The sequence below is a fragment of the Aulonocara stuartgranti genome (assembly GCF_965226115.1).
Source record: "Aulonocara stuartgranti genome assembly, chromosome: 3".
Lineage (NCBI taxonomy): Eukaryota > Metazoa > Chordata > Actinopteri > Cichliformes > Cichlidae > Aulonocara > Aulonocara stuartgranti.
Genome location: NC_138941.1, coordinates 26,814,864 through 26,826,985, shown reverse-complemented (window position 1 = coordinate 26,826,985; position 12,122 = coordinate 26,814,864). Strand labels below are relative to the sequence as shown.

Genomic DNA, 12,122 nt, shown 5'->3' with positions numbered 1-12,122 from the left:
GGAGGAAATGAAGCAGATAAACATTGCGAACAGAACAAATTGGCCTCCAGAACTGCAGTTTGTGCCTCATTCTGCAAACCGCAGGCCTTTCTTCGAAGATCGGAGTTTGTGAGAATTAAAACATGCAGCATCACTTGGTATGTGGCCCTAACCAGAAGCAGTTTTTACAGCAGCTGCACAGCTGTGCCTCCTTGTTTCTGAGTCAAGGGTGGAAAACAGCACCTTTGGGCAATATAAGTAGCTGAGATTTATATTGCGAAGGTGAAGCGGCTTAAAAAATACTTTTCAGTTTTCTTTTGTTCGGATGATTTCTTGCTTGAGTATAGCACGTTACTGCTGACTGTTGGTCAACGTTTACATTCAAGGCTTTGTGTTAGACAGGATTTATGAAGGAAAGCTTCTTAGGTTTTGGACAACTGCTCTTTTTGCAACAAGACTTCCGGCTCTCTAAAAGTCTATGCAAAACGAACCTTGTCCAGTGACCACCAAACTTTGTCCCAATAGACTCAGTCACTACTTCCAGGTCAAAGTTCATAATTTCATATTGCAAATGAAGGTTACTATTAGAGCGAGAAAGCATGGTCATCCAGGATGTGCTTATTGGCTAATGACTATCACTTATCAGTAGTGAAAAGATAGTGACAGCAAAAACACCCAGGTTGAGGCTTTTATGCACTAACCAGAGGGTGTTATCATTGTGACTACACCCATGTTTTACATCTTTTAATCTAGGGTTTAACTTTAACCTCATGTAAAAAATACAGAAAGCCTTAACCACAAACGTATTTTTCTGCTCTAGAAGGTAAATATAGTATGTAACAGCTTGCAGCTGCATAGCCTTGAGTAAAGATGGACAGTATTGCCTGGCAAACGGGGGATTACATGATTGTGTGTTGCACAAAGGGAAAACACAATCACACAACTAACTGGCTTTAGAGGTTCTTGTTTGTTAAGATAGCTCTTTGTTTTATTTTATTCTTTATGCTAAGCTAAGTAGTTTCTTGGCGCCGCTTCACATAAAGGTTTTCTTACATAAAAGTCTGACAAAAGTGCAAATGTGCCAGTTTCGCTCTGTTTAGAAGACTCACAACTCTGATCAGGAAAAAAAGGCTAGCCCGGCTGCATTCAAGGTCATAAAATCTGCTAAGTTAAACCCTTGTAAGCTAACTATAGGTAGCAATATCCTCATATTAACTGTGGAGACATGCAAGTAGAGTAAATTCCTCTTGGCAAATATATGAATGAATGTATTTCCCCTTTAATTTAAAATTTGGCCATTGGAGATGGAACACTTTGCAACAACAGGAAGTGATATCCCTGACTTCAGCAGAACACTAGAACACGAACCCTGACCGAGGCATGCTTTGAAGTTAATAGACAGCTGGCAGGAATCAAACCCAAATGCAGAATTCCATAAAATGATGTATCACATTGGGCCTTTCACACAATACGCCATGTGGCCTCATCTTTTACTCATCACGCAGTGAGGTTTGAAAAGGAAGTTTTGTGTGTCAGAGGGATAAATGACAGAGTGAGGAAAAACTCTAGCATATAGAGGAAATATGTGTGAAAAAAATTATTCATAACACTTACTCAAGCCGCTCTGTACAAGTGTGTTTGTAATAAGGTAGCAAAAAAAGAGAAAAGTGTGGACAAACAGAAGAAGTTGCCACATCTCACATACACATAGCAGCACACCCTTCCGGTATTTGTTGTGAAGCAAACTTTCACATCTGGTAAAGGACCCATATTTGAGCAGGAAGCTTGAACACAAAGCAGTGAAAACAATCTGACACAATGATGCATTGTCGCATTTGGGGGGGTGGTGGCAGGAGGCATACATTATAACACATGAAATCAGCCACGATGTCCTCTCTGTCTCCTGCGTTACGTTTTTCATTTGAAGTCAGAAATGGGAGATATAAGATATTAATTTGAGCCAGATGTGGAGCAGGATGCGTGACTTTATTTGTTAAAGGACACAACACAACATCCCACGTGGGTAGCTGCTGTCTCCCAGCAGGAGGACATTTACATATTTTTCTCCTTTTCCCCTCTCTGTTATTTCAAGATTACAAAGAAGTGCTGCTTTTCTCAATCTTTTGAGAAGCATTAGCATGAGTGCTTCCATGTGCCTATAGAAATTTCCCAGTTGCACTTTAATTTCATATATCTCATTGTGTCTTCTGTCAGTACTAACCCTCTATACTTAATCTCTTTCCTCCTTCGGCCAACAGTATCTTTTTGTGTTTTACTGAGCTGAAGCACACTCTTCCTGCCTCCCAGTCTCTCTCTTTATCACCCATTCAAACATTCCTCCTCTCCTCCCTCTGCTTCAACCCCTTCCCTCCCTAAGGAGCAACTGTAGCTGCTAATCTCAGTTTGCAGCCGGTGCCCCCCCACTGATGTGGCATTCTGCGTGTCCAGGGAAAGGGAAATGTTTCCCTTCCTGTTCTCAGTACCCTACAGTCTCTAAATAGAAGCCTGCCACCAGCTACTCTGAAGAACTATATCTGTCCCATCATGCAACACCCTTACTACAACTGGGGGATGTAGGGGAATAAACAAGGGTGGTGTGTATGAAGAACTGGTTTTTGTACGCGTATTACAGTCTGTCAAAGACAGGAAGATATGATTTAATATCATATACTTTTTTTTTAAAAGCTAATATCATTAGAAAAGGTTGTCTGCCTGTGCCTGCTGTTATGTTACATTTTACATGGTCAAATTTGTTAGTGGAAATCTAAACGTAATGCTATTACAGTTTCTAGCTGTAACATATGATGAAAGGAAAACTGTCTTAGCATCATTACCCACCAGTAAGTGGTTCACAAAAATGGAAAATGGAACAGCAAAAGTAAAAAGGAGGCAGATAGGAGGAAAAGCCCGCACGGGTGAAAATAATCAAAGGTTTTATAGGAAATCTGGCCTCTTTTTTTTCTTCTTTAAAACACGGTAGCTATTTAAGTCATTCATAAAGTATGTGACTAGACTATAAAACTATGTTTTAGTGTTGCTTTTGCATTTCTTCCACACAATAGTAAGAAACATTTACTATTGTAAACAATTATTACACGGTAGCCTCAAATTCAGAGCTCTTATATATTTGCTAAAGTTTTAGTAGAAGAATACTTAACTTATTTATTTCATACACTGAGGTTCATACAAGACTGACAGCTATAAGCAGCATCAGCATGACAATGTGCTCCATTAATTAATAATGTGTCTGCCATGTTGTTCAGTATGTCACATGCTTATATCTGAAGATTCACACCAAACACAACATAGAGCCGAGGTCATCTTTGTGTGTCTGCTTAAAGAAAGTTGTGACAAAAGTTGTAAGCACACAAAATATGAGGCCCAAAATGTACAATTTGGTAGTAATCCATCCAAACGTACTTGAAAAACGGGACTCTGTCCAATCAGTCTTGCTATGGCATTGACAATTTTAATAAAGAATCAAATTCTGTTAAAATTGTGTCTCTTTTCTTATAACTGTTATCCACAAAAAACTTGTTTTTCCCAAACGCCAATGAGAGAGGATAGAGCTAAATCAATGATTGTGAATTAGCATGTAGCATTTATCAGCGTGGAATTGAGTCCATTATGGGAGTGTCGATAAGACGATGGACATGATTATTGCCTGTTTGTCAATGCCTTATCATCAGTTAGTACTTTAAGACGGGAAAGTCAATAAAGATTTAAGCTCTCGGTTTTCTTCTAATGTCTATAGCTGGAAAAAGTGTGCGTTTAGCATAAGCTCCTTTTATTAAGAGTTCTGCTGCTTTAAGTCAGCTCATAAACTCTGCATTTGAGCAGCAGAACAGAAGCCGTCATATTTGGAATATCAGTTTTCACAGACATCCTATAAAACCACTATTTGTTATTATTAGTTATGTTAACCTCATTATTTTAACTACATGTATATTTCAGGTGCTTTTAAATGTGTCCAACAGGAGTCATCAATTCTTAAACAGTAGCAACAATAATATGTCAGCGTGAATTCACTGTTATGGGTCAAACTTCAAAAGCATTGGTGTAAAGTTGAGAATGAGCTGAAAAGCAGCTCGCCTGTTATTCTGTGACCGTGATATTGAAAACGAGAGAGGCAATAGTCTGAAGGGGGTCTGACTGCGTCTAGCCGGAGGATGTGACCTTTTTCACTGCCCAGTAAAGCAGCAGCACACAGCAGATTCTGCATGGCCAGGATTGACCAGGCACCCGTCAACTTCCCTTTATCCCCGCTGAGCCCCATCCACCCCTTAATCTGCCTGATCGATGGCCCCGGGTCCTCGTCACCAGGCAACCAAGGATGACACTAAAGCTCTCGCAGTGTGTGCTTCTTTACAATCAATTCGCCGCTTTGCAGATATCGGGACTGTATTAGAAAGACGCTGCTGGAAAAACACTTAAAGAATGTCTAGAAAAGAAGGGAGGAGGGACCCTGTTTAAGACAGATCAGTCTTAATTCATATAAAAACTTAGAGAAAATTGTTCTCTGGGTAATGGCAAAGCGTTCCTGTCAGCAGGATGATGAATGGTGTATTTGGAAGATACCATCATCATCAAGATGGGCACAGTGTGTTCAGCAGCGCCAGACTAGACTCTGCTAAAGCGTTGGTGACACTTTAAAACACCTCTGCTTCTCCCTTTCTTGTTTTGTTTAGCCCCTGAGAGATGGGCCCCACACAGAAGGAGAAAGTGGTTTTAGGTCCTCATTCAGTTTTGAGGATGGACACTTTTGTAATAAACACTGAAAATGCAGAAGTGAAACAGAAGAGCACATTTTTTCACAGGCAAGGCCATCTCAGCTCAAACCTAGATGATCCTCAGGCTTATCTCCTGCAGTGAGGAAACAATTGACTTCAAGGCAATTTTCATTCTCATTATATTCATGACATGCGAGCAGACGTAACTGCCAGTGCACAGAGCCAATACTGATGGAGTGTAGGCTCCTTTTTCTGAGCTAGGCATCACAGGTCTTGGTGTTTGTTTGCTGAGGTTTTAATACTCACATGCAACACTGCTTTACTTCCTGTGGTGACTTTAGCAACCCACCTTGAAACTTTCATATCTATTTACAGCAACACAAAAGCCTTTTTAGTTGTTCGCCATTTATCTTCCCGTAATCTGACCATATCGTTTCAGCAGTTTAATCTTGCCTACTGATCAGCGCTGTGGCTGATCGCCCTAACAATGTGATGATTTAAATTGCGGTTGAGGATTATACTTCTATCTCTTTCTCTACGTTTGCTTCCCCCACCATCCCTGCAGAACGTGGCTGAGACAGCTTGTGAAGCCTGTAATTGAGTGTGTCCACCCACCGCGTTGCGGCAGAGACAGTGCAGTGAAAGGCTTCATTGTGTCAGGCACAATGGATACGTACACATACACATCACACCCTTCTCACACTCACAGAGCCACCACATTAAAATAAAGTTACAGCAGTGCACAGTGTGTTGTTGGGGACTTTGTTACCTAACTTTGTTACTTGAGCTTAACCTTAGTGTCACTTTTACACTTATAGTGTCATGAAAAAATGTTCACACCTACATGTTACAGACCACAAACAAATTTTTCTATTAGACAAAGTCAACCAGAGTAAATATCAAATATTTTTTAAATAATAATTTCATTCAGTCAGGAAAAAAAAGCTATTCAAATCTATCGGGCCCTATGTGATAAAAAATATCTATCATGAAATTAGTTTGACTAGCCTCACCCAGGCCTGATTACAGCCACACCCTTTTTTATTTTTTTATTTAGAAATAATTTCAATTGAATTGAGTCGAGTCTGACACAGTAAAATAGGCTAAGAGATATCAGATCATGGAGAAACCTTGGAGCGCTGATGAACCATCCCAAAATTACTTCAGAACCCAGAACAACTAAAAGAAAGTGTTCATGATTCAGTAATAAGAAAGAGACTGGGAAGAACCATCTGACATAAAAATAACACAGCATTTCATAAAAAGAAGATCCCACCAACAGTCAGACACCGTAGAAGTGTGATCGTCCACTGCTGCTTCATGACCTGGAAGGTGGTTCCTTCAATTACCTTGCTGTAATTGAAGGAACCATGAATTTTGCGACCAGAAAATCCTGCAGGAGACTGTCATCAGTTTGCGCCTGGAGGTTCAGGCCCACTTGGATTATGCAGCTGGACAATGATCCGAAACACATCTGCAAGTCCAGCTCCTAAAGCCTCAAAGAATTCCCAAAAAACCAAACAGATTTCAGAGCAACCTGGTCAAAATCTGACTGTCAAAGAATGACCTTAAACAAGCTGTTGATGCTTGAAAGCTCTCCAATGAGGGTGAATGAAAGCAATTCTGCAAAGAAAGGTGGGGCAAAATTCCTCCACAGTGATGTGAAGGACTCCTCGCCAGTTATCGCAAAAGCTTGATTGGAGTTCTTGATGCCAAGGGTGGTGCAACCAGGCTCAGGGGGCAACTGCTTTTTCACACAGGGCCAGGTAGGTTTGGAGCCTTTTGTCTGCCTGCATTTTAGATTAACTTGGGTTATCTTTATTTAATACTACAATTATCTTTCATGAGCTGAAACATTTCAGTGTGACAAATATGAAATAAAGTAAGAAATCAGGAGGGAAGGCAAATCCTTTTTTCACTGCACTGGGCCGTCAATGTTTTGATCTGGGGCTATATAAAAATGAATCAAAATTACTAGTTTCTTTAATGAATGGATGGATGGATGGATACATTTGACCAATTAATCATGTCATAACTTGGAAGATGGTATATTTTACTGATCGAGACACAAGTAAAGAATTTGGGATTACTCCAAAATAGTTTTTTTGTTCTTCTACTGAAGGTATTTTGTGCTCAGGTGTGTGTATATGTTGTTAAAAAGTAACTGGTCATTAAGTTGTTGTTGCCATGGTTACTTGGAGCCAGACCTTACCAAATCAAGAAAAGCACAGATGCAAATTTTTAGCTTGTTTCCTATGAATATGTGATAGAATGAAACGCATGTCAAAATATTTGCTATTGTGTCGTAAATATTCATCAAACTTTTTTATAGCCTGCTGCAGACAGCATTACAGCATGTCAGGAAAAGATAAATAGTGGTTTCCTGCTGATTGGGCTTGTGGCTTAGTATCTGTCTGATAGAAAAGCCACACACATCGGTGAAAACTGTTTATTATGCTTGGCTCCAAAGTGCAGTTATAAAGCATAGAATTGGTGTGTAAATGTAAAAACTGATTTTAGTTTGACGAAACAATCAGCCAGGATTATAGATCTGATTCTTTACTGATACAAAACTAGCATTGCCGCAGTCTGAAAACAATTTATTATCGAAGCAGTAATTTGTTCAGCTGGTTAAGATGTAACGCAAATATTTATGTAAACTTCTGGGCAAAACAATTTTAAAAGGGTCATATTTTGTAATCAATCGTGTAAAAATTGGGCGTCTGTAGTTTAGGAAGTAGAGCTGGTCATCTACTAACGGTGTAAATAGTCATTTGATTACTCGCTGCAGCGGACACAAGCTACACACATGGGTCCAAATACCTATTGTTTCTGCATTTTGCCACCAGTGTATCAAAATATAAAACATTTTCTATGAGGCTGTAGTCAAAGATAATGTTGGTCAGCAGAAATCTACTATTGTGAATTTGCAGTATAGATAGAAGTAATCACAGCAATTGTCTGGCCAATGAGAAGCAAATGACCAACCACTGGAGCAGTTGCAGCAGTGGGTCATATCTTGGCATTCTAGATGCTAATGGCCTTAATAGAAGTCTGTGTTCTTGTTGTGGGTGAGAATCTACACAAGTAGCCTTCATGCTCTTCAGCTGACAGTATTTTGTGCTCAGGTGTGCGTATGTCTCATGAGGACCTCAAACGGACTATAATCCCTGGCTTCTTGGTATTGCCTTCTTTTTTTTTTGTTTATTCCTTTATCGATCCCACAAATTTGACAAATTTGGAACACAGTGCTTGCTGTTAGACAATAATGATAGTCACATGAGCCTTCATATAAATAGCTAAGACTAGTATGCATTCCAGAAACCTTTGTTAGGAAGTGATGTCCTTCTCGAGTTAGTGGGTTCCAGACAAAGGCAGGAAAAGCAGGATTTGTTTTGGTTCTTAGCAAAGTAGATCCATGCAGGTATCACTATGAATACAGCATAATATTTAAAAAACACAATCATGGATAGAACCTGATCAGTTTTCTGTGTACGACTTATTTAGGGAGTCAGAAATAAACAGGATTGGCAGTACGGATTAAAAGTTTGCAGTTTTACTTCTGTTTAAATTCAGTGCCGCCAGCTTGGATCGCTAATTAGGATATGTTGATATTCTAATTATTCATATTCAGTAATGCACTATAGGTGTAGTTAAGACTAGGTTTATGTTTGATTGGTCCTGATATCAAGATCCGGCCTTTGCTGTGAGGACCAGGCTTGGTAAAGACTGATTGGTGCAACTGTTCCCTGTAAACTAAAGCCCTAATTCACCAACTCATTTCCCCACACACAACACTAACAGACTGCAAAAACTTTAAACTGTTAACCCCGAAAACTGGGTCACTTAAAAGGTGCTTCTATAAGTAGAATGAGTTCATTGCAGATTTTGCACGTTGACACCATGAATGTGTTTTGGCCATACTTAACCATCATATCAGATGACACTGACAGGCACATGTCCCAGTTAACTTACTGCAATGAATATGCCACTCTGCAGTGCTGAACAGGATATAGAAGAACTAACCACACAGCTATTTTAAGTGTGCTGCAGTAGCCAGAGTAAGTTTTGCTTCCCCTGTGTTTACTTAATAATTACTCCCCTCTCTTTTCATCTCCTTTTGTGTTCAGTGAGAGCCAACAGATTCAAACCACAGAGAGGTAAACGAGGGGGAAAACTGAGAGGACAGCTACGATGGAGTCCATATTATCGGAACAGTCTGCCACTGTGGACGAGCTGGTGGAAGCCTGCATCAAAGCCTTTGGTTGGTTATTTAAGTATTATTTCTTTTATATGAATTATTCATCTGCTTGTAAAGGGAGGCAGTAGAATAAAAAACACAAGCACAAATTGAACATGCTGAGGTATCTTCTTAATGACAGGTGACTCCCTGTTTTTCCTCATAGATGAGAAGGGCACTTTGAAGGATGCATCCTTGGTCCGCATGTTCCTCATGATGCACCCTTGGTATATCCCTTCAGCTGACCTGGCCAAGAAGCTCGTGCTGAAGTATCCTTCACCTCTGAGTGTTCTTACATCAGTGACAAATGTTATGTGTTTTTTTTGCTTATTGTTTTTCTAAGAATGCTGCCTATGAATATATCTTTTTTCACACATAATGCACAGAGCAATGGAAATAGTGCCAGACTTTGTTCCCCTTCTAAATCTGTGAAATCTAAATGAGATTTTTGAAGAAGTTGTTGTAGTGTTGCGAGGAGCAGCTCGGTTGCACCTTGACCTCAGCATCAGATCTCAAGAGGATGGCTGCACCGATGAGCGCCGAACAAAAATATGCCACCTCGTCAAGTAACAAACCATCTTTTCTGACTTCTGCTCGTCTCGTTGCCTTTTTCTAAGAGATCTTTGATCTTTCCAAGTGTCATTTCCATTTATCCTTTTATCCTTTCTAGTTTTTTCTATGGTCTTCTTCATGTGCTCCAATTAGGTGCTTTGTTTCATCAAATACCAAAACTATAATGCTATTTTAAATTATGAGTTGACCACAGCCCAGTCCTTTCAGTGTATGCCATCACGCTCACCTCTCTCTCTCTCCCTTTATTCTTTCTTCCAGGTACTGGATTTCTGAGTTTCCCGCAGAGTTCAATCTGAACCCGGAGCTGGCAGACCAGATCAAAGACTATAAAGACCTCTTGACCACTGAGGGCAATGAGAGGCAGAGTCAGCTCATTGACTTGGACAGCGTGTGAGTGAATAGGCCGCTGAATGCTGCGTGTGTTGTTGACAGTTTGAATGAGTGTCCCCATCTGCCGATGTTTATGTCAGCAAGCCCTTTATTGCCTGTTATTTGAAATTGCTGAGCTGTGCTATGCAGGGCCAGTGACCTGTCCTTTTCTGAGAAATGCCACTTCTATATGGCTCCGCTTTCTTTTATTGCTCCAAGGAAATGAATTCGTAGAGCTGATTTGATTTCTATGCCAGAATATCTTAGAATAAGCAGGGGAATAGCCTTCTAAAAATAACTTCTACAGCAATAGTTGGAGAGTTGTAGTTCAGTCTACAAATATGAGGTTTCTCAGGGCTTTTTATATTGTAGACACATTGTACTATCATCATTTTCTCATGGTAGTTTTTCCTTTTTTTTCCCCAACAGCCCTTAAAGGCCAGCTGTAACTTTTGCAGCGGCTATAAAAGTGATCCTTGTGTAGTTTTTTATGGTGCAGTTCCAAAAGACCTTAAAAGAGACAACCGTGCTTTTTCTCCCCTCTCAGGCCGTCATATAAATGGAAGCGGCAGGTGACCCAGCGTGTCCCATCTGTGTCCAAAAAGAGGAAAATGTCCCTGCTGTTTGATCACCTCGACTCCTGTGAACTGGCTGAACACCTGACCTATCTGGAATACAAATCCTTCTGCAAGATCCTGGTCAGTGTGACCATGGCTCTGTTTTTTTTTTTTTTTTTACTGTGATGTTTACAGCTCTTAAATTCTCAAGTAACTCTGTGTTTACATGATTCAAGGCTCACTGCAGTTGCTAAGCAATAGTTGTTAAAATCAACTTTAACTGGGCAGTAATTATATTTAGTGACTGGAAATAGTGTTCAATTTGAGAGCTATTTCAGGAGGCAAAAGAAATGACTGGGTCTGTGCAGAATTAAACGCTTGAGGATTCTTTTTGTTGATAATTTATTCCAGTGGGATGATGCTCGTGGCACAGTAGGGACAGTGTTAATGGCGTTTCTTTTGTCTTTGTCTTCATGGCTCTGCTAAAATAGAGTTTTGCCTAAAAGGAAACAAAAAATCGAATTAATGAGGATCTAACAACGAGTACAGCTGTAATTACACAATATTATTTGTCTGCATTTGACTGATTACAGACAGTTAATATAATAATATAATTTCATAAACCAGGCTTGCTGTTTCCCATAGATTGCATTAGACAGACGTAATGGCGTCATCCAGTGTTTGTGGGGCTAATCGGACTGATACAGCATTAGATGCTCATGTGATAGGAAGTTGTCAATACCTTAATTGTTTTCTGTCTCGTGGCAATTTTAATCCAAATTTGACTTGGACATGCAGCTCTATTAGACACTTGAAACTAACAAATCAGACCATAAATGAATCGGGAAAGGATCTGCTGAGGTTATAAATACTGGATAATATTTCTTTTTGGAAACAGATGAGTCTCCGCCTGCTTTGACTATTAGAAATAATGCAGGCTTACGGTACTTCTCATTTCAGACTGCGTCTGTATTTTGTATCCAGTCTTGTTATTTCATTGTTTAAAGTTCTGTGCTCAGCTAAGCAAACCAACTGCATATCCAGGTTTACTGTATGGACATAGGAGACTGTCTACAATCAAGAGGAATATATACAAAACAAGAGAAAGGCCTTTGCATATATGTTTGTCGTCAGGCATTTTCTAATATTCAGAATTGCTGTGGGATGTGAATATGATGTACTGTAATTTAAATAGATAAAGGCTTTCAATGCTTTACTTCTCCTTCTAGTTTCAGGACTACCACAGCTTTGTGATGCATGGCTGCACGGTGGATAACCCCGTCTTAGAGCGCTTCATCACGCTCTTTAACAGCGTCTCACAATGGATCCAGCTTATGGTGCTCAGCAAGCCCACCGCCCCGCAGAGAGCTGCTGTTATCTCCCATTTCATCCGAGTGGCACAGGTCTGTCTGCTGGGTCTGTTACAATCGGGAAAGCTTGGCGGTTCTGGGTTCATGGCTAGAGAGTGTTAGTGGGTGATTGTTGGGGGCAGAGAGAAAAAAGCAGGAAAGGTGATTTGGAAGCAACTGTGAAAACCAGGAGGAGCAGAGAGAAGTGGAAAAGTCACCGAGGATCTCTTATGACTTGCAAACAAATGCAAAATATACTAGGATTTCCCATTAGCAGCACAACTGTGTGAAAAAGGGAACATTAATTCAAAAATGGCATTGGAGG

General features: G+C 40.1%; 1 protein-coding gene across 3 annotated transcripts in view; it reads left to right on the top strand.

Moving 5' to 3' along the window:
* LOC309702966 (RAS guanyl-releasing protein 2-like) overlaps positions 1-12,122 on the top strand; it is a 36,658-nt gene that overhangs the window by 3,547 nt on the left and 20,989 nt on the right. For all 3 annotated transcript variants that reach the window (XM_082527654.1, XM_082527653.1, XM_082527652.1), the window contains exons 2-7: positions 8,840-8,973; positions 9,116-9,218; positions 9,459-9,515; positions 9,781-9,912; positions 10,439-10,589; positions 11,678-11,851. In XM_082527654.1, the coding sequence (XP_082383780.1) occupies positions 8,904-8,973; positions 9,116-9,218; positions 9,459-9,515; positions 9,781-9,912; positions 10,439-10,589; positions 11,678-11,851 (687 nt within the window). In that variant the 5' untranslated portion in view covers positions 8,840-8,903. The remainder of the gene's footprint in view (positions 1-8,839; positions 8,974-9,115; positions 9,219-9,458; positions 9,516-9,780; positions 9,913-10,438; positions 10,590-11,677; positions 11,852-12,122) is intronic.